The following is a 23,495-nucleotide window of genomic DNA, read 5'->3' as shown; positions in this document are numbered from 1 at the left end:
CTTGTACGACTGTTTTCATTATTCACTTGCCTTCCCATGTCTCTGACATTACTCTGCTGCATTGAATATTTTATCTTACTGAACTCCTTATTGGTCCGCAGATCTGTCAATTCGATCTTGTCTCTCAAGTGTTCGAGTTCTTTATCTATCATTGCTACTTTGGTCCTAGTCTCCTCTCCTATCTCGGCCCACGCTTGAATTACTTCGTCTACCTCCTGGTAGCGCACGATCTGTCATGATCATGTTGGTGATTTCCTGTCTGTTCTTGGTGATTTCCTGTCTTTTCTTGGTGATTTCTTCACCGACCTCTTGCGCAATGTGCCTTTTAATTTCTTCAAGCTGCTGTGCAGTCTGGGAATGTACTACCTTTATTTCACCCGTTATTTTCTCTTCGGTCTACCTCTGTGTGCGTGCTATTCGGTCGCTTACCTCGTTCGACATAGCTCTAAGCCTCGTCTCAGTGTCTTTCGTTAATTGTTGTACCGAAAGCCGGTTTTTACCTATTTCTTGCACTGCGCCGTTAATATTTGTGACAAGAGTTACAAATCTATTCTCGGTATCTTCTGCAGTTTCCGTCATCTCACTCACTAATCCCTTAAATGATTACTCAAACTCTTTAATCAGTTCCTATGCACTGTTCTGTACTTCATTTAATCGTCTTTCCAATCTATCCGTGCCTTCCATACAATATTTCTGTACTAGATCAATCTTGGTGTCCAACTCTATTAATGTTAACTTAGTGTTCTGGTTATCCATCACGATTTGGCCTAACCGTTCATTCGTTTCCCGCCTATTTGCTATTATTTGGTCCTTAGTATCCTGCATCGCGTGCTTTAATTGTTCATCCATCCTCGCTAACTGTTCTTCACTTCTCCTCGCGGCTACATCCATCCTCGCTAACAAGTCCTCAAGTGTCACTCTCATAACAATATCTAATTTGAGAAAACGTAGCCCCTCAGATATAGCTTCGGCATTAGGTATTTGTAGATTTAATGTTTCATTTCGCTATCTACATTTATTGTTAAATTTCCCCAGCTTCTAATTATTTACGTTAAATACTGTCACTCATGTTCGGCCCTCCAAATGACCGTTCAGAAGCTGCCTACGGATTTTCCCTTTATGTTTTCATGAGATAAGCAATAACAATATACGGGAAACGTCCGATAATTTTGAAAAATGAATATTAATTAGCCCCCAAATGAATTTATCAAATCAGCTAGGTCTCCTACTCATGGGCTCGGAAATTATATTACTAGACAACAGTACATAGCCATATGCACATCTTTACCTTCGACATGAGGATGATATGTCCCGTACAATGGTTCGTAAACTCCTAATCATCACTTTCGATGTGGTATTGTTACGCTAGGTCAACTCGAGACCGAGGTTATCTCGTGAACCGATTTCTAATTTTTTTGCTGTAGGATTTGCCGTACCAGACAAACACTTGGCTGTGTCCGTGCTGATAAATATCTGAACACCTTACCTCATTAGTGGGAAATCATTCTATTATTCCCGAACTCGAATAGAGTTTCTTGATTATTCTTTGACATGCCTTAATGCTTGACTCAATGGGTTTCACCATTCTCTGCTTCAATCTGTTCAGTTCTCATTCATTCCTTCTACATTATAATTAACATATTTACTTGTCAATCCATAATACCAAGCGTGCATACGTGAATTTAGGCTTACTGACTTTTCCTAAATCATTCGATTTCAAAGAAATCTTGCCCTTTCATATTCGACTACCAGAGACATGTGGCATCGAACTCAGGACTACTAGACATACGAAAATCTGCCCCACGTTGGGTGCTTTGTTATGCACCTTTTCCCTGTTCCAGGTGGCCTAGCTGAACGGAGACGCTGCGTGGTGCGTCCGAAAAATTCATATGCCTAACAAACTTATAATACAACATTGCGACAGGATCTAGAATACATATTCATGAATGAGAACTCAACAAGACAAAGGAGGTAAACGCATAATTTATTCCGGCTAAAATTCAAAGTTCAAATTCAAGTAGAAACTAAACCCCAATGAAAAATCCACAGCCTGTTTCCAGTCATTTGACTGGGTCAGGAATGGAATGAATGAAGCCCCATCTAGCGGCGAGGATAGGAATTGTGCCGCCTGCCGAAGCCTGTCACACTCCCATGGGGCAATGATTAATGAATGGCAGATGAAATGAAACTAAATTGGAGAGTGTTGCTGGAATGAAATATGGCAGGGAAAACCGGAGTACCCGGAGAAAAACCTGTCCCGCCTCCTCTTTGTCCAGCACAAATCTCACTTGGAGTGACCGGGATTTGAACCATGGAACCCAGCGATGAGAGGCCGGCGCGCTGCCGCCTGGGCCACGGAAGCTCCTCTAAACCCCAATGAAAATTCCAAATTATATAAAACAAAGAAAATTTACAATGTAAAATTCGACACTAAAAGTCGTTCAATGCATACGGGTCGAGAACCCGAGCATATAAAATTCAATAACTTCGGAAACGTGAATTATACCTATTTGTGATGAATATCGAGATAAGTCTATTATGATTTGTCTGCAGGCTGCGATTAAGAACCGTCTCTTTCATGAATACGTAATGATCGATTCAAATATTTCGAATTTGTTGAATATAAACATCATAAAATGAACACTTTGTTCGGGACTGGCCCTAAATTTAAACCATCAAAAGAACACTGATTCTAATATACAATATCCGGATCGTGGGCATAAGACAGAGGTTTGGAAACCTCGCAATCCAACTACAGCCAACGGACTGTGGATCGCTAATCAACACAAATAACTGACAACACTATCACACACATAAGACACAACGAACACAAATAAACCATATCTGAAAAAGAAAGACATAAATGGTACATGTTCAACATCGGATCGAGCGGGAATCGTTCTGAGGTTCTGCGGAGTTTTCATGACAATTAGAGTCACATTACATAAGCTATTCTCAAACATGTTCTCAAACAGGTGGTCAGCTGTGTGGCAAGGGAATAAACAATCACAACCTTAGTCTGCGTGGCTCAAGCAATCCCCAAATATGACCGTTTCAAGTTAATGGGACAATGTGTAAACTTTCACTCAAGGCCTCGAGCTGGATATACACACTCTGCGCTCTTTACCTGGGAAAAATCTTGGCCAGTGGAAAGACCATCTCGGCTTATAGGCCCTTAAACATATCGTTCATTATAACAACTGGCCTGGGGTAAACACTCTCACAAACCAGGTACAACTCATTACGTTAGCCACAAGACTATTTCCAATTTTAGCCCTCAACACAATAATCATGCTCATATTCAATAGTCACCGGTTCACTTCTGGAGCGCAGATAGGGTTTTTATAAATGAACCTCACTAAATTCAACAATGGGATAGCCCTCTGCACAAATCGTCAGTTGAAAAGCAACACATGCAATACTACTACTTCATTCATAGCCTGTCTATAGATTAGTTCCACACATCTCTAAGTTCACGTTCGATCCTCAAGGGGTCCAATGCCCTCCAATTTGCACAGATGACTTTGACATCGCTTATACCTTAGTGTCGGCACGGCACAAATACACATAAGACAGATAACAATTAAAAAACTACACTACTTCCTGACATAGTCCTCGTATCCCATCTCTAAATAACACTGAAATAACACTAAAATACAGCATGCATCCAGCCCCAAACCTTATATATACAATAAATGAAAACAAACCAATACCACTCTGGCTTACATTACAACTACTAATGCGTCCCTGTATCCTGGTAATGGTTGTAAATCTCAATTCTCTTCACCGCTTCGTTCGTACACGAATACACTGTCGTAACCCTGGTAAGGATGCAGTTGACAATATCCCCTATTGAGACATTAGTCCGGTCAAACGATAGTTACCAAATTATGGGATAGTTTCCGGTTTCGACCAAGTCCTTCTCAGCGGTTTTATTATTAGACAGCGCGAACTTGTGTTAAAACATTTATTAACGGAGTAAATGTTGCTCGGGTGACCTTAAACACATTGTTACTAGGTCTGCTCTACCACTGATACAACAAGCTTTGTTGATCACGTTGAAAATACGCACTTCTCGAATATCACTTAGCTACTGCGGGCACTGAAGTACTGGATCTTCTTGGATCTGTAGAGAACATAAAACCTGTAAATTGTGTGGTGATAGGCGATTCTATCGTGCGGCATATAGGACAGGAAAACAGGACAGTGAAATTGATGTGCATGCCGGGAATTCGAGCGGAATAGTTGAACAGGAAAATAGACGACGAATGCGGTGGAAACGAGGAAGTAGTAGTTCTCCAAGTAGGTACTAATGATTTAAAACGCAACGGACTGAATATATAATGGGGGTCATTTATGATCTAGTGAAGTCGACTAAGAAAAAGTTCCCGAAGGCAAATGTTGTAATTAGTGGTATACTAAGGAGACCAGATGTATCGTGGAAGAAGATTGGCCGATTGAACGAAGAGCTTCAGTGGGTGGCCGAAAGTTCCGGATCACTCTTTGCAGACGGCAACAGTTGGATCGACGACAGAGACTTCAGCAGGGATGAACTTCATATGAATCAGCGACGAGTGGCGAGACTAGGTGAACTCTTTTCGAGGGTTACCGAGTCCTTTTCCACCCAAACGGATGACGGCGCAGAACGGGATGCTGAATGACGATCCACGACGGAAGCAGATTCGATGAAGCTACAACGATAACAGGGCCACCAACAGGAAATCGTGAGAGGCAGTGATACCGGATCGGGTAAGTTTCTTAGATTGTTGCAGGTAAACTGCGGAAGTATTCGTAATAAAACCGCAAAATTCGAAAACTTAGTTGATGCGAGTGACTCTGATATAATTGTGGGAACGGAAAGTCCTTGATCGCATAATATATATAATTCAGAAATATTCAGGTCAAAATTTCTAACGATTAGACGGCATAGAGGGTCGAAAGGAGGGGGAATTTTGTGTTAGGTCAGAGCTAAGCAGTGCGTTAAAATGTTTCCTCGATGGCTGCGAAATAATTGGGGTGGAGGTAAATAATATACACAATAAACAAAATATAGTCATTATTGAGCTTATCGTCCGCCGAAATCAGGTTTAAACACGATCACTCGTCTTTCAGAATTGACATGTGCAAATATAAGCTACGGGAAAAGAATTATAATTGCAGAGGATCTAAACCTCCCGTCAGTAAACTTGGCTGGGTCAACTAAGGGGGCCTATCGAAAGAAGCAGTTAACTTATTAGTGCATAATACTGGCTTTTCCCAAGTCGTTACAAAGAATACACGTAAACGAGCACTTTTAGGTGTTTTTCTAGTCAGACGGATGACATAGTTATATCTTGTGACGTAATTCAGGGGATTATTGACCACAGTGCAGTGGTACTCGATCTCTCTTGGGAAACTTGTAATACGAGGCTTGGGGGAATTTCTAAGACTATTTGGTGCTATGTGAGGGGAGGCTCCGTAGGTTTTCAAAACTATTTGAGATTGTGCTATACTAACTGGTTAAAGGAGAGCAAGGGGATGGACGACATTTGGGAGAACTTCAAAACCATTTTAAATACCGGACTGAATAAATTCGTTCCCAAAAGGATAATTAGGGAAAATTCAGAACTGTCGTACTACATCGCGACTATTAGAAAGCTTAAACGTAAGACTAGGAGAGCGTTTAACAGAAGAAATAATAACGATGCATGCAAAGCGAAGTATAGACGTTTGGTGAAGCTTTTGATAGAAGAAAAGAAAATGGCTGAAGTGATATATCTTGACAACATCCTAAATGAAAATCGAAATTCCTGGAACCCTTTCCTTAAATATATACGAAGATTGAAGGCAGAGAACAAGTTAGTTCCTTCTCTTTCTATAGGAGGGTATTTATTGGCGACAACAGATATAGATAAAGCTGAAGCATTAAATAAGCACTACGGAAAGGTTTTTAATCCGGCGGCACAGTTATTCAGGGGCAATTTTCCGTAAACTAATAATGATTTCCAAATTGAAGCATCATTATTGCGTAAAGGTTTTTCTAAACTCAGAAGAAGTAAATCTTGTGGGCCAGATTCTATTTCCGGAGAGGCACTTAAACTCGGGAGTGAAGCGATCCTACTATGTTGAATAAGAATCTTTAATATATAACTGAACAATACGAAGGTTTCAGAAGATTGGAAATCAACCATTGTAGTTCCTATTTACAAATGGGGTGACAAGAGCAACTTGAATAAACACAGACCGGTAAGTTTGACGTCAGTCGTATGCAAACAAATGGAACAATTATTATTTGAGATTATTTGAGGTTAAAATGGGACTCTTCTGGAATGGTATTTAGGGGGCAGCATGGTTTTAGGGAAGGGTTCTCCTACGAAAGTCAGTTCTGTTCCGTATGTGAAGGTATACTGTATATGCTCGACAGTGGGTCAAGGTTTGATGCAATAGTAAATCTTGTGCCACATGACATCCTCCTTAACAAGTTAGCGCGTACGGGCAGTGACATCAGAGTTGTGAAATGGATACGAGAACTCCTCAATGGAAGAACTCAGAGGGTGCGTGTAGGAGAAACGCTATCTTCCCCAATAAGTGTTATGTCTGGTGTGGCTCAGGGTAGTGTTATTGGGCCAATTCTTTTCATACTTTTCATGAATGATATGCCTGATCCGATAAAATCGGAAGTGCGCCTCTTTGCCGATGAATGCGTCATATACCGGGAGATAAAGACAGAGGAAGACGAACTATTGCTCCAGGAGGATTTTGATACGATTGAAATATGGGCGCGTGAAAACCGAATGAAAATCCACAGCGGTAAATGCAAGAAATTGTGTTTCAGTAAAAAGAAAATGACAGGAAGGACGGATTACGAAATTGGAGGGGAAAGTGTTGTTGGAGGTGATAGTTGTAAGTACTTAGGTGTTCCTTTTAGAAAAGACTAAAATTGATCAGAGCTAGTGGTAAATGTAGTTAAGAAATCCTGGAGATCGTTACATATTTTGTATGCCGAATCTCGAGAAAGCTAATTCTGGTGCCAAAAGTAAAGCTTATAAATGAATGGTTGGTAAGACCGATTCTCGAATATGGATCTGCGTGCTGGGATCCGTACAGGGTGGGTTTAATAAATTCCCTAGAAAAAGTGCAAAGAAGAGCGATGCGTTTCGTAACCATGAATAGGAGGAATACCATTAATTGGGAAAGTCTTGAATCTAGAAGAACTAGTGCTTTTCATATTTATCGAGAAATGATCATAAGCATAAAATTATGGCCAGAAACCAGTATACGGACATGGGCAAGTTTTCCTTCGTAAACAGGATGATACTGGAATAAATTACCTGCATCGGTCTTTGATAGATTCCCTTGCGGTATCGTCATTTAAGAAGACCATCAGTGCTAGTATAGAGTGAAAAGTGAAAGTTGTAAATTACGGATACTGAATTTGTGATTTTCTGCTTGGTTTAGATTGTGAAATTAGTTGTTTTTCTTGTGGTATTCTCTTTCCAGGGAACTGCTTGTTGTACTCATGTTGTTGTTCTTGGGTATTTACCAATATTTTTTAACTTTACTTCATTATCACTTGTAATGTTAAGCTAGTAGTAAGCTGGTTTTGTAAGCATAGTGTTAAATACTGGAAATAATTAAGTTGTGTGTGAAACTGTATATGATGATGATGGATTTAGAAAGTTAAACTAGTAGTATTTCTTGTAATATTTTTTCCATGGAATTGCTTTTTGTACTCGCGTTATTGTAGTTTTGGGTAGTTATATTTTTAATTTTATTATCACTTGTAGTGTTAAGCTAGTAGTAAGTTCAACCTATAGACTAGTATTGTTGTAAGCCGTAGTGTTAAGTACTGGAAATACTTCAGTTGTTTGTGAATTTGTATATGATGATACTGGATTTAGAATGTTAAACTAGTAGTATTTCTTGTCATACTTTCTTTCCATGTAATTGCTTGTTGTACTCTTCTTGTTGTTGTAGGGTAATTATGGTTTGACTTCACTTTATTATCACTTATAATGTTAAGCTAGAAGTAAGCTCAGCCTATAGTACTGTAAGCCGTAGTGTTAAGCACTGGAAATACTTAAGTTGTTTGTGAATTTGTATATGATGATACTGGATTTAGAATGTTAAACTAGTAGTAATTCTTGTAATATTTTCTTTCCATGGAATTGCTTGTTTTACTCTTGTTGTTAGTTTGTTTGTTTGTTGTTAATATTGGGTAATTATGTTAACTTTATTATCTGCGCATTTTTTGCGATAGATTTACACCCTAGTGCTGAATTGGTCGACCTCGGCAATCTTCGAGATTCATACTGGCAACCTTTGAAACACAAACTATGAATCGCTTATGCATCGTTGTGGGACATCTGGCGTACACTTTACGTACTAGTACTGTTGTTATTTACACAGCAAAGCCAAACTATAGAATTCACTCTAGGAATAAGATTCGCATCGGAAAATGTTATGTAATGTTATATAATGTGTGTGTGACACAGTTGTTGGCTTAAGAAAATTAGAAAATTCATATCGATCGAGCATATTATCGATTCAATTCAGATTTAATTTCCATTCAGTTGGCAGTACTAACGGAACCGGGAGAGCTCCCTCCTTACTCCTCAAACCCGTACACAAATCTATCGCTAAAAAGTGCGTAGATAATACTTTATTATTACACTACTGTAAGTGACCATTGCCACCGGGATATTTTCCATTTGAGATGCATTTGTTAATAATAATAATAATAATAATAATAATAATAATAATAATAATAATACAATGAGACTGTTGCACTAACGCTTCAGTCTTTTATAAACAGAGTAGGGGGACACGCCTTTCAGTACATCCCCGAGATACACTCGGCTCGCTTTGTGTTCGACCAGTTACCCCTCAACGGATATTTCAGACAAGTTGAAATTAACAAAACAGGCACAGTTATCATTTCTATGTCTTAATCTACTTCTAAAATATCAAAAGGAATTGTCCTCTTCTTGGATCTGTGGGATATGGCTCTGTAACTTATGCCCGGGACCGAATTTAAATGATTCCGGACCTGGATATCTCGTGTTAGAGGAAACCCTGGCGTTGTTTGGCAGTTCCCCGCTTTCAAATCTCTCGCTCTGTCTCTTGCATGCGGTTTGCCGACTCTAGATTCTCCTCGCGTACCCAAGCCATCAACGGGGTTTACAACAGTAACCTTACGGCGGGAACAGCGCCGTACCCTGCTTGCTACGGGTTCGATACGTATATACAGACGGTCACTCAGCGTTCCTAAGCTCGTTTCTCAGCGCTAAATTCAAAATGTGTCGCAGTATTAAACCAATTTAATTGGACCGTGACGGTTCAATATATTCATAAGTTCCTCTAGAGTTCTCCTATGTTTACCCCCAGCTCTTAGCATTTGTATTTAAATATCTACTACTTTTTTTTATAGTTGTTTTACGTCACACCGACACAGATAGGTTTTATGGCGACGATGGGACAGGAAAGGACTATGAATGGGAAGGAAGCGGCCGTGGCCTTAATTAAGGTTCAGCCCCAGCATTTTCCTGGTGTGAAAATGGGAAACGACGGAAAACCATAGTCAGGGCTGCCAACAGTGGGGTTCGAACCCATTATCTCCCGGATGCGAGCTCACAGCTGCGCGCTCCTAATCGCACGGCCAACTCGCCCGGTGAGGGTTTATTACTGCGTGAGGGGAGATCTCTCTCTAATGTCAATCTGGACACCTGACCGAGTCGATGAAAAAATACAACTTATACTACTACATTTCTTTACTTACCAGAACGAGAGACAGCGTGGTTGGTCAGAACCCGTGAATTCCTTCGACGTGAATTGTGTTGTGCTGCCCGCAGATTGAAGTAGCATGCGACCAAGGCTTAAGAAGTACTCTGTAATCGTGGAGATAATATTAATGATGATTACAATGGAGAAGTGAAAATTACAGCAAATAAATGTAGACCATAACAAATATAAGCTATACTAAAAAGGAAATAAAAGATTGGTTAATATTAAAGAGGGGAAACGGATATTGAATTTAGCATACCAACACCAGATTAAACAAGTACATGATGATTTTTGTTAAACGAAGGCGAAAAAGAATGTTAGGTAGAATAAGAGTCTTAAACTACTGGGATAAAGAGGGTCAGAACGAAGGAAACCGAGTAAGAAAGTAACTATTGAGAAGCAGACGACCATGTCAAAATGTAGGACCAAAAGGACGTTACAGGAATTCTGTGAAATCAGCAAAAAAGTCAATAAATAAATAAATAAATAAATAAATAAATAAATAAATAAATAAATAAATAAATAAATAAATAAATAAATAAATAAATACTTACGAATAGAGAAGTAAGAGGTGTATTGTGGTGGTTAATGGATATCTCTAAGAATAAGGGTCAAAGAGAGAAATATGAGGAGAATTGTTGTTTGTTATACGTGCAAATAATGGAAGAGGCACATTTGCTGAGACTATGTAGGAGACAGACTCACTTAGGGTAAAATACGTGGGTAGCGATTCCAAAGCAAAAATAGAAGGAGAGAAAGAATGTTATACAATAGTCAATTTTTTTTAAAAAAAAGAGTGAATCTCATCGGGTAAGAAAGCAACATTTTGGTGTATATTAAAGGAAAATATAGTAAGCACTAATTCAACTAATGAAGAGTAGGATACATTTGTTCTAGATCATATAGCACTATTTAATATCCAGAAAAAAGCTATATTTTGTAAAATGGGTGCAAACATTTGTTAGTAAGAGGAAAACTAACTGTAGTTAGGAAAATCAAATGTATGTATTAAAAAACGGATTGAAATGAATGAATGCTCTCTCCCCTGTTCCACGTGGTCCGGAACTAGGGGATCGTAGTATTCTAGTCTAAGCATAAGCTGTAGATGGTAGGGAAAGTCGATGGACAAGAAGCGAGGATAAATAATTGAAGGAATATCAATCTTAAAAATCTGAAATTGTTAACAGCTTTGGAATTCTGACTTAGCAGGGCTTGTCTCATGGTCAGTTGTGGCCACCCGACTTACCTTCTATGTGATGATATAGCTAGGGCATGGCAAAGGCACGTCTTCTTTTTTTTACAATTGCTTCACTTCGCACCGACACAGATAGGTCTTCTGGCAACGATAGGATAGGAAAGAGCTAGGAGTGGGAAGGAAGCGACCGTTCCCTTAGTTAAGGTACAGCCCGAGCATTTGCCTGGTATGAAAATGGGAAAATTTGGGCCGATGACCTTAGATGTTGGGCCCCTTTAAACCACAAGCAAGTAAAATGGGAAACCGGGTAGAATCATCTTCAGGGCTGCCGACAGTGGGGTTCGAACCCCACTATATATCAATTGCAAGCTCACAGCTGCGCGCCCCTAAGAGCACGGCCAACTCGCTCGGTACTACTGCGTTAGTCATTGTGCAATATGACGATATGGAAAAACATGCATAAAATTGATGCTGCTTTTACTTTAATGACTCGAAAAAGAATTGGTCTGTGGTCTCGTTTATGTTATTCCTTCAAGTAGCATTAATACTAACACTTCTTCTTCTTCTACCGCGTTTCCCACACTGTGGAGTCGCGAGTGCGAACTGTGTTTCACATGTCGATCTGGCCCTGTTTTACAGCCGGATGCCCTTCCTGATGCCAACCCTATATGGAGCGATGTAATCACTATTGCGTGTTTCTGTGGTGGTTGGTAATGTATTGTGTTGTCTGAATATGAAGAGGAGAGTGTCGGGACACACAGACACACACCCAGTTCCCAAGGCAGAAGAATTAATCACAAGCGATTAAAATCCCCGCCTCGGCCGGGAATCGAGCCCTGGATCCTTTGAACCGAAGGCATCAACGCAGACCATTCAGGCAAGGAGTCGGACATTAATACTAACACTTGATCTTAGATGATGATGATAATAATAATAATAATAATAATAATAATAATAATAATAATAATAATAATAATAATAATATCGTGTGGCTGTTGGTGGCCTGGTGCAGCCCTCGTGAGGCAGACCCTGGGTGTTAGTGTAGCAGAGGATAGTGTTGTGTGTGTGAGTTGCAGGGATGTTGGGGGCAGTACAAACAACCAATACCCGAATCAGGGGAAATAACCATTGAAAGTTAAAATATCCGGCCTGGCTAGGTATCGAACCCAGGTCCCTCTGAACCAGAGGAGACTACGCTGACCATGCAGCTAAGGAGCACATAATAATAATAATAATAATAATAATAATAATAATAATAATAATAATAATAATAATAATAATAATAATAATGGGATTATAGAATTCTGTGACAGCCACAAGGACTTCATTTTCAGTATTAATTTGATACAATGGTCAGTACTGTAAATATTGTTGTACGCTCCACTATTTTGCGATACCAATCTTTTATTCTAATTCCACTAGCTATGAGCATGTCTACAATAGGGAAGAAGTGGTCCCAGTGTAAATGCCTTCAATCCTCACCTTCATTGCACATAATGGTTTTATGACAAAATGCCATTGATAATGAACGTCACTGGCTAGATCTTCCAGTACGTAATATCCCGGATGGATCACACGTCCCTTGCGATCTAATTTTATGCAACCCACTGTGTTTCTTACAACTCTGAAATACATTGGCCCCTCTCCTTAAACCAGAGTAATGTAACGGGATGTGTGGTTACGGGCTAGGAAACAGTAGAAATTGTGAGAGCCACTATTAATTCATAATGAGTACCCGAATAAACCCGTAAAACTAGTACAGATACGAAGAACATGTACTTTACGACAGAAGGTTTGTATAGGTTGGGAACTGCCCGCTGCATGTCAAACCTCGCAATACCTTACTTGGCAGGGACGCTGTAGGAGATCTTAAAGTGAACTGATTTGTTTATTTGGCCCTGAAAAGAACTGTTGGTACTGTGGAATATGGAATGGAGCTGGGTTGGAGGGGGCTAGGAAATGTGACAGGATTTCAGTTACCTACGTCGTTTAAAGCAGCATCTGCTCGAACTGACGGCCTCCGTGGTCGATGCAGAGCTGAGCGCAATGTTGTAAGGACCATCTCGCACGTTGCGACATCTTCTGCGAAACGGGTCGGCATAGCTCGCTGATGAGCTCTGTAAGGAGACCAGGATTAGCCGGTTCCTGTGCATATACTATTTGTTATACATGGCCATATAGAAAAAAACCAGGGACGAAATATCGGGTGACGTGGCGGGCGAGGGACAGATCCTCCCCTTCCTACTGGACGACCGCCGCCAGGTGTGGTGGAGCTCTGTCATGTTGAAATCACATCCTGCAGCGGTCAAGGAATGGCACATGTTCCAAGAACGGTGGTAATTCATCTTGGAGAAATCGCAGATAGCGTTCTCGAGTCAGAGATCCCTCAAAGAAATGGGGACCAATGAGGTGATCATCCACCATACGTTCACATGCCACTCTACCTGAAAAACTGCTTCCTGTACCCAATGAGGATTAACCACACTCCAGTAATGCATATTATATCGATTAACGGTTCCATTGTTATGAAAACGCGCTTGGACCGCAAATAATATGGTCGCTAAAAGGGCAGTATCAGTGTCCACATGCCGTAGGGTCCATTGAAGAATGCCACCCGGGCTTTGAATTCATGACCGTGGAGCTCCTGGTGTAAGTGCAAATGGTACGGATAAAACCGCTGGGCGTGCAATATCCGAATAACAGACACCAGTCTGATATTCGTTTCCTGTGCAATGGCCCGTGTGCTAGTGTGAGGATTATGCTGGATGCCGGCCCCGTGGTGTAGGGGTAGAGTGCCTGCCTCTTACCCGGAGGCCCCGGGTTCGATTTCCGGCCAGGTCAGGGATTTTTACCTGGACCTGAGGTCTGGTTCGAGGTCCACTCAGCCTACGTGATTAGAATTGAGGAGCTATCTGACGGTGAGATAGCGACCCCGGTCTAGAAAGCCAAGAGAACGGCCGAGAGGATTCGTCGTGCTGACCGCACAACACCTCGTAATCTGCAAGCCTTCAGGCTGAGCAGCGGTCGCTTGGTAGGCCAAGGCCCTTCAAGGGCTGTAGTGCCATGTGGGGGGGGGGCGTCCAAGACAACATTTTCACATGTGAGCAGACGTCACGGGTTTATCTCGAACAGGCCGTGTCCCTTCCCGGCGACTCAGTAGCCCGCAGACGCCTTTCCACACTCCAAAATGTCATACCTCTTGGTTTTCGTCTACCCAGATAGCGTCTTTGAAACGGGCGTTGTGCCTGGAATGCATTCTCTCTAGCTTCTCCATATATGAGTAACATATCTACATATTCGTCGCTAGAATACCTTACGAGGCAGTGAATAAGAGTTGTGTTGTGTTGTGACTTGCCTCGAAGGAGGGGAGTTGGCTCAGCTACATACCTACCTGCCATAGCATGTTGTTATCGTTCCGACAGGGCACACTTTTCCCTAAATGTGGTCTATGAAGCTTGGAACATGTACGATGTGGCTAATTATTTGCCTGTGTCCTAGCCACAGACCATCACCTCCTCATCCTCGTCCAGCCAAGCTCAATACCCTATGCCACGGTAATTATGGTCCATTAGAGGGCCAAATAAACAAATCAGTCAGTGGAAGCTATCAAGTATGCAACCTTACCACATAACACGAAATTGGCGACAAAATAAAAATAAAAGATTACTCGCGTGGAATTCGAACCTTCGAGATCCGTCCGCTATCACCACTCCGACCGCGCACCTGCCAAGAGAGCTATTGCGAGGCTTGACACGCAGCGCGCAGTTTCCAGCCTATACAATACCTGCTCCTGGTCTGTGTGTGCACCTGCTGTTGTAAGGCACGTGTTTTTCGCATGTGTGCTCGTTTTACGGGTTAATTCCAGGTACCCATAACGAATTAATAGTGGCACTCACGATTCCTGCTGCCTTCTAGCCCGTAAACACATATCTCGTTATATTACCCCGGTTTAGGGTGAGGGACCGATGCATTTCAGAACTGTAATAAAAGCGGCGGGATGCATAAAACTAAATCACAAGGGGCATGTGAACCACCCGATATTGCTGTAAAATGTCCTAGAGTGTTTCATATAGCAGAGATGATTTTGATGTTGTGAGTTACATTTATATGTCGTTGTAATGTGGTCTAATAATGCACCAGGAAAACTAAAAAGTCTTCAAAAATGTATGGCGTTTACATTTATAATTGAAATACTCACCATTCTGTCGATATGACATCTGCGTGGAGGCGTGTGGACGAAGTCTATGTCGCATTTCCTGTGTGTGAGTTGGCACTCGTTCCCAACGAACACCTTCTCTGTTTCCAGAACTGGTCCAGCCACACTCATCCACTTCAAACGTGCAGTCTCCAGTGTCAGGTGCTGCTACCTGAGGTGCAGCTGCAATCGTACAAACACATGCATATTTTAACAAGAATTATACGCTTCACCCTCTTTACATTTTACATAATATACTACAGGCTTTGCAAAGGCCACCTTGTTAAGAGTGTTCCATGAGTACGTGGATTCGTGGAATAACCGCACCACCACCACCAGGGTCTAACTGCCGTGGAGTACGACGTGTTGATGACGAAGCTCACCGCAGGCTATCTTGGATGGTAAGAGGTGATAGACGGGCCTAGAGGGCAACAGATCACTAGGGCATTCAATAACATTGAAATGGCGTATGGATTTTAGTACCGGGATGTGTCCGAGAGCTTCGGCTCACAAGGTGCAGGTCTTTTGATTTGATGCCCGTAGGCGACCTGCGCGTCGTGATGAGGATGAAATGATGATGAAGACGGCAGTCCCCGTGCCAGGGGAATTAACAATTTATGGATACAATTCCCGACCCTACTGGGTATCGAACCCGGGATTTCTACCAAAGTCCAGCACGCTAACCATTTAGCCATGTAGCCGGACAACGAATTCAATGCTGGTGAACAACAACATGTGGGTAATTATGCCATCCAAAACCTTCTCTTTGCAATAGGGTACAGCGTACCTCTGCTCACCACACGTCAGAAGGCACACTGACTGACATGGGCATCGTCTTTGGACTTTAGAAGTATGGGAAAAGGTCACCTACGAGAGTCCAACTTGGCAGGTTCGATCCTGCCTCAGTCCGGTAGTATTTCAAAGTTCTCAAATATGTCAGCCTCGTTGCGGTAGGTTTACCGGCTGGTAAATCCCAGCTATTTGGGGATGCCAATAATGTGGATTTGGTCCAGTTTTACAACAGATTCCCTTCCTGACGCAAATCTTAAGTGAAGGAATATATTCACTGTTGCATGTTTCTGGGGTGGTTTCTGGTTGATGTCATCGTAAATGGAATACTGCGAGACAATATTCCGGCACCTCGGCGTCTCCGTCAACCATTAAATTAGTTAATGGGACGTGAAACCATTATTATCATATATTTCAATAAAGAAGAGATGTTCAAATGCCCAGGGAGGGGGTTTAAACCAGGTAACCACCTCCAGACCCTTGCGTACGCCACTGATCCTAGTGTCTATAGCACTATGCGCGTGTTTGACTTCTTTTAGGTTTTTAGGTAACTGTGTCTAAGTCTATAATGCAGCAGAAAGTGAGGAGTCAAGGACCAGCTTGGTAACAACGTGCTATTAGAAACTAATGCACACGCCGTTAATGTCTTTTAAGGGTGTTAAGAGATAAAAGCAAGTGTTCCACTACAACTCAGAGGCTGCCGACTGGCTATCTGATGAACGTGGTGACTGTACATGGGTATCGTGAAATATTGCGCCACCGTCGGACTTACAGAATACAGATGACATAACCGACTAGGACCGACTGGTATATTGCCAACGAGAGTCTTGCAAAATCACTTACTCTGCTCATTTAGAAACAATTCACTTTTCACACGTACAAATGGCATAATGTTTCCATTTTCTCATTCAGTCTCATAGGCGCAGCCATAACAAAAGTCCCACCATATATTGCCGGGATGACTGAGTGTGCTCAGCTAAAAGCAGTCGGTAACAATCAGTCATTCAGAGTAGGAATACCGTTCGAACTGAGAGAGTTAGTAGAACAACCACACTTCTGGCCGAAAGGTGTGTTAGTAAGGCGATTTCCTTTTCGAGGACACCAAAGAGAAAGGATACGGCTATAGGCAGGAAACAAGTAACACATAGAAAGTGATGACATGGAACGCTGAAGGTGCAGTAAATGCATTCGATATGTTACCAAACGATGATTTAGCGGACTTTGATTTGATCATTTTACCAGAAACTGTTGTAACTAGAGAGTGGAATATTCCTACTTTTTATACGATGCATGTTTTTGCCACTCAAGGAAAAACGGGTAGACCAGTGGGAGGAATCTCATGCCATCTCAAACCCAAAATGGCCCCCTTTAAATTGCTGTACGAAGTACCGGAGATGATAATAATCAAAACAAAACTATGCACAGTGATAGGCGTATACTTCCCACCACGATACAAGGCAGAAGACATTGTGGATATTATTAGTGCTGGGCTTCATAGAATACAACCACAGGATCTAGTAATACTCACGGGAGACCTGAATTGCAGGATAGATATTCGCAACTCTAAAACGGAGGTACTTCTGGAATACTTCAAGACAGAAGGTTTAAGCCTGGTTAACGAACCAAATGAAAAGACATATATATGCCATAATGGAAGTAGCACTATAGATTTGTTATTTTCCAATATGAAGGACGTCGAAATGATTTCCTAGACAGTTGTACGCACAGCAACCAGGAAGCACTTACCAGTGGCTACAATACAGATGCTGCGAGAAAGAACCAGAGCCGTCACTAAAAGTACGGAAGTATCAAGGAAAATCAACATGCGGGTAATATCAGAGTCTAATGCAATAATAGATATGGTGTCCCTACATGTCCAAGATGGTGATATTACCGGGCGAGTTGGCCGTGCGGTTAGGGGCGCGCAGCTGTGAACTCGCATCCGGGAGACAGTGGGTTCGAACCCCACTGTCAGCAGCCCTGAAAATGGTTTTCCGTGGTTTCCCATTTTCACACCAGGCAAATGCTGGGGCTGTACCTTCATTAAGGCCACGGCCGCTTCCTTCCCATTCCTAGGCCTTTCCTGTCCCATCGTCGCCATAAGAACTATCTGTGTCGGTGCGACGTAAAGCAACTAGCAGATGGTGATATTGATAGTGCAGTATCGAAACTACAAAACATTATCTTAAATTCCGCTATAAAATATAGTCAAACCGAGAAGAGAGCAAAACCATGGTTTTTCTTTTCTTGCTAGTGGCTTTACGTCGCACCGACACAGATAGGTCTTATGGCGACGATAAAAACCATGGTTCAACAGGTCCTGTTACCAAGCTAGATATGAAACAATCAAACTCCTCCATACTGCTGCAGACACGCTAGAAGAAGAAGCACTAATAATGTACGCCTGGAAGAGAAGGGAATACAAAAAGCTAATAAGGGAAACTAAAGTGAAATACTATGAAGAGACAGCACTAACGACCAACATTTCCTCGGAATATTCCCATGAGCACGTGGACGGCTCATTACACACAGGTTTTGACATATAAGGACACGAGACCACGCGTAATCAACGATAGCACCGACATTGACGGACCAATAGATATGTTCAGCGCACAGGAGATACTCTTAAATTTGAAAAATAACAAAGCTCATGGGCCAGACATGATCTACAATGAACATTTGAAGAATTCGGCTCCCGTTCTCATTGATCCCCTCACTAGCCTATTCAACGAATGTGTTAAACAGGGAAAAATATCAGATCGATGGCGAACTTCAACGATAAAGACCCTTTATAAAGGAAAGAAAGACTTAAGCGACCCTAATTTAAATCGAGGAATAGCACTAGAATGCACATTAGTGAAGATATTGACCAAACTGTTAACGCAAAGGCTGAATGCTTTAATAGATCAGTATCTCCCAGAAGAGCAATTTGGATTTAGGAAAAAGCGGTCCACAATACAGGCTATACACTGACTTAGCAAATGTCATGGGATAGTCACCTAATAGCGTGTGGGGACTCCTCTGGTCCTAAGAACTGCAGTGAGACGTCGTAGAAGTGAGTCGACAAGTCCCTGATCTCTGGACGCACCTGACACCAAATCGTTTGCAGAGCGGCCGCCAATGCTGGTCTGTTCGTTGGTGCAGGATCTATGGCACGGAGCCTGCGTTCCAGGACATCCCAGATATCGGGTTCATATCGGGGCTTCTGGGTGGCCATGGCAGTCGTTGGACCTCCGCTGCATGTTCCTGGAACCATTCGCGGCCGACGTGGGAGCGATGTGGCGGCGCGTTATCATCTTGAAACACCGCAGAACCGTCTGGGCGCTGGAAGGCCAAAAATGGGTGGGGATGATCTCCGAGCAGCTCAACATACCGCGTACCATTCAAAGTCTCTTCCAGAACAAGTAGAGGGCCCATTCCATACCAGAAAAGTGCACCCCAGACCATAACAGAGACACCAGCGCTCTGGACCACACCTTCGAGGCAGGCGGGATCCATCGCTTCATGTGGTCTGCGACATACACGGTGCCTCTCATGGGCATGGCGCAGTTGAAATCGTGATTCGTCCGACCATATCACGTTACGCCATTGTTCCAGTGTCCATCCCTGGTGACTGGAGACAAATGCGCGTCGTTGTGCCCGATGATGTTGGGTTAACAGTGGCACCCGTGTGCGGCGCCGGCTCCCATCCCCCGTAGAACCCATGTTCCTACGGATTGTCCACTGGGAGACGTGTCTAGCACGGCCTGTGTTGAACTGAGCCGTGATTTGTTGCACAGTTGCCCGTCTGTCACTATTGACAATCCGTCTCGTCTCAGGTGTCGCCGGTCATGGTCATCGAGGGTGACTGGACGGCCAATCGTTCGTTTGTTGTGGACGGTGACACCCGCATTCAACTATTCATGATACGCCCTGGACACGGTTGATCGTGTGAAGCCGAATTCCCGCACCACTTCCGAAATCGAACTTCCCATCCGTCGGGCACCGACCACAATAGCCCGTTCGAACGGTGTCAGTTCACGACGACGTTCCATGTTACACCTGTTACATGCACAGCCACTGCTCACAAGGTCTCCTATACAGCTACCGCTGGCACAGTGGGCGTGTTATGCGCAGACAACACACCTGCGCATCAGTCCTCCGCTATCCCATGACATTTGCTCAGTCAGTGTAGATTGCCTTCAGAATGATATTCATGAAGCCTTTAGATTCACGAAGGGGAAGCTACATGTTATGTTCGTGGATTATTCGAAAGCCTTTGATACAATTAGTCCAATACAAGTCATATCAAAGATTGAAGATCTCATGGGAAAAAATAATCCCATATTGCAACTGGTAAAAAACATTCTGGCAATGAATGAGGTGCAAATAGACGATTCGATCACAATGTCCGATCACAAGGCACAAACATTTATATGTGCGCAGATGACATGGTTTTAGTGTCCAGATCAATACCTGCTCTGCAGTTGGCATTTGATCGACTCGTAGAGTGGGCTAAAACAAATGACCTTCATGTTAACAGAAGTAAAACCATGACTATGACCTTTAGGAAAGGAGGCAGACATGCAGCAAGTGATGTGATATATTTGGATGGAGAACCATTAACCAGTGTGAATTAATTTAAATCTCGGAATAACACTGCATATACAGTACAAGGAACCAGTTTCACAGCGCATATCAAACAAAGATTAACAGCAGCATTGGCACGGTAGCTATTAATGACATCAAATATTTATATAAAATATCCCTTCAGACAGAGTTGAAGTTATTCAAAGTGAAAAGACCACCTGTAATAACCTATGGCATCTCCAGTATCTAGCAGCATCTGTCAGTAAGAAACTTAAAGGATGTGGAGAAGATAAAAGCAACATTTTTAAAGAGAGCCCTATGTTTGTCGAAATTCACCTCTTCGAGACTGGTGTATGAGCTAACTAGGGAAATGATGTTTTTGGAGGAAATACGGGACAAATTTTCTCTCCCATCAACTCCAGCATATCAAAGTTTATTTCGCGAACATCAGAGAAACAAATCGGAAATCTGGTTGGACTTCTATAGTACGGAAGCGATGATGAATGACAAATGGAAGGAAGCCAACTACGAGTTGCAGCACGTATCAACAAGGCTTGCTGTGCACAGGCCCCGATTTCAAGTAGTTAGCGCCCTGGGCAAACAATATTTAGCAGCCCCACCCCCTCTCTGCTCGTTTTCCTGTTTCTCTAAAAAATAACTGTTTACAAATTAAATATTACAATTTTCGATATTATGAGTTTTAAAACAGCACATTATGCAAATACAGTTAATTTTCATAATTAAACTTATCAAGCCAAATAAGAATCAGGCTGTTTTTATTTTTATTTAAAAAGCCGTTGGTTCAGTTTGATAGTTTGTATGTAAGTAAATAATTTTAGAAATAAGACACATTTTCTTCATAAAATTTAAATATATAGATTAAATTCAGGTTTTAAAGTTAGAATAGTTTAAAGTGTTTGATATAGGCTAATAAAATATGTGGAATAATTTGTGGAATGTAAAATTAATTTGAGTGTAGTGAATTTAAGACGTAATTACGCAGGCCATAATTACTCGATCCGCCGGCCGCCGCCCCTCAAAAACTGGCGCCCTGGGCAAATGCCCAGTCCGCCCATTTGTAAATCGGGGCCTGGCTGTGCATAGTTTTCACTTCAAACTATGCTCCACGACGAAGTATCACTCGCCAAATGGGGGATGCACGTGTGCTTTGTGCGGGAAGCAGTGTGATCGCTATCAAGTACTAAGGGGTGAAGGAAGGAAAATTCCTCTAATTAAGTTCTGCATTGAATGATTTGGTTTATTCTTTGTATATGGCAATTAGCTGCAATAAATATATTATGATTAAAAGTCCCACCATACCTGGACAGGGTCCTTGAATAAAGGACACATCGTCGACTGCAATGTCTCCCATAGCCGTGTTACCGACTGTGGCTTCCATCAGAACCTGTACAACACAACGAAAACAACGTTAACGACATAGCTTATTTTATTCAATATTGTGCTGTATTTTAATATTGAACAAGCACCTGGTTTTAAAAACTGAAAATGTAAAGTAAAGTAGATGAGAACCAGTACAGAGTAGTGTGCCACATAGAGACACCACTCAGTTGCCGTGCACGTGAACTGACGTAACAAGAGGGGACTGAAAGGGGGCACATTTGAACAAATTTAGAGAAATATGTTTTCTTACTGCCCAAAAGATTTTATTTACTGAAATCACAATAATCTTGAAAAAGTGGCATATTCTACATAATTCCAGATCGAATGAACTCTGATGCATCCTGTTAATACAAAAAGCAAAGGTGTAACATGTTCATAACTACCCCTACCGCTGGGGTACCTTTGAACTACACATGGGACACTTTTGAACATGCATAAATCAGTTCAGAATAGATCAAATATGCAAGCTTTATGTTGTTTGAAGGACACTGTTCACTTCATTACGTAACTTTGTCCTTGCAAAAGTTGAAGTTGACACAGAAAGTTTTCAAAGCTCCACTGCGTGCAGTTCCACCTGAAGCCGATACGGTGGAAGTTTGACAACAATATAATCTGCCAACTTCACTGATACCATCTGTTTCTGGAAATAGAAACTTCCATGTCTCTCCATTCCTAATGTTAATGTAATTGGCTTTACGTCCCACTAACTACACTTACGGTTTTCGGAGACGCCGAGGTACCGGAATTTAGTCCCGCAGGGGTTCTTTTACGTGCCAGTAAATCTACAGACACGACACGAGGGTGACGTATTTGAGAACCTTCAAATATCACCGGACTGAGCCAGGATCGAACCTGCCATGTTGGGGTCAGAAGGCCAGCGCCTCAACCGACTGAGCCACTCAGTTTCCGTATTTGCGTATGAATATAACCTGCCAGTTATTTCGATCACTTGGCCTAAGAACAACATCTTGTATTTCATTGTAGCGAATCGAATTAACAGAAAATCACCTGTTAATATTTTTTCGTTGACTGCTCTCTTAGGAGACCCCACGATTTCTTCAAATGTCTCAAAACCGGAATCGGCGTGAACCGAAATATCCTCACTACTTACACTGGAAGATGAATGTCCGTTTTTCTAAGGATTCTTCTGACTTTCCTGAGTTTTGCTTTGTTTTTTAGTCTCCCTGCCATATTTGTTCTTTTGAGCGGCCCTTGCTGCAGTTTCTTCCTCAATGCAGTCTTTTACTGGCATGGATAGCGGGATTTGGCTTTCTTTCTTTCTTTCTTTCTTTCTTTCTTTCTTTCTTTGCTTTCATACTCAGCTAGGTCCAGCTTTTCGAAAGGGTCGAACATCTTCTGATGAAAGGTTCTCCTTTCATGGTCCTTGAGTTTCCTCGCAAAATTCTACTCCAGTACGTGTTCCAGCCGAGGTAGCGGAAGGGACAGAGTTCCCTGAAACAGTGATTTCTTCACTGATACTGCATGTTGGCTCGAAATCCTCATCACTGAAGGCAAGCCTATAAAAAGGTCATATTCCTGTCTCAGAAAATGGAGCAGTTATATTTTTCAAAGTGAAGGAAGGCT

The 23,495-nt window shown here is 42.1% G+C and overlaps 1 protein-coding gene across 1 annotated transcript in view; it reads right to left on the bottom strand.

The window, feature by feature from the left end:
* Positions 1-23,495, bottom strand: part of LOC136862974 (MAM and LDL-receptor class A domain-containing protein 2) — a 348,511-nt gene that overhangs the window by 70,162 nt on the left and 254,854 nt on the right. Inside the window, exons 10-12 of the mRNA XM_067139270.2 lie at positions 21,831-21,915; positions 15,156-15,335; positions 9,758-9,866 (exon numbers count right to left, since the gene is read on the bottom strand). Of these exons, the coding sequence (XP_066995371.2) occupies positions 9,758-9,866; positions 15,156-15,335; positions 21,831-21,915 (374 nt within the window). The remainder of the gene's footprint in view (positions 1-9,757; positions 9,867-15,155; positions 15,336-21,830; positions 21,916-23,495) is intronic.

This window comes from Anabrus simplex, chromosome 2 (assembly GCF_040414725.1).
Source record: "Anabrus simplex isolate iqAnaSimp1 chromosome 2, ASM4041472v1, whole genome shotgun sequence".
Lineage (NCBI taxonomy): Eukaryota > Metazoa > Arthropoda > Insecta > Orthoptera > Tettigoniidae > Anabrus > Anabrus simplex.
This window is presented reverse-complemented; position numbering and strand designations above follow the sequence as displayed.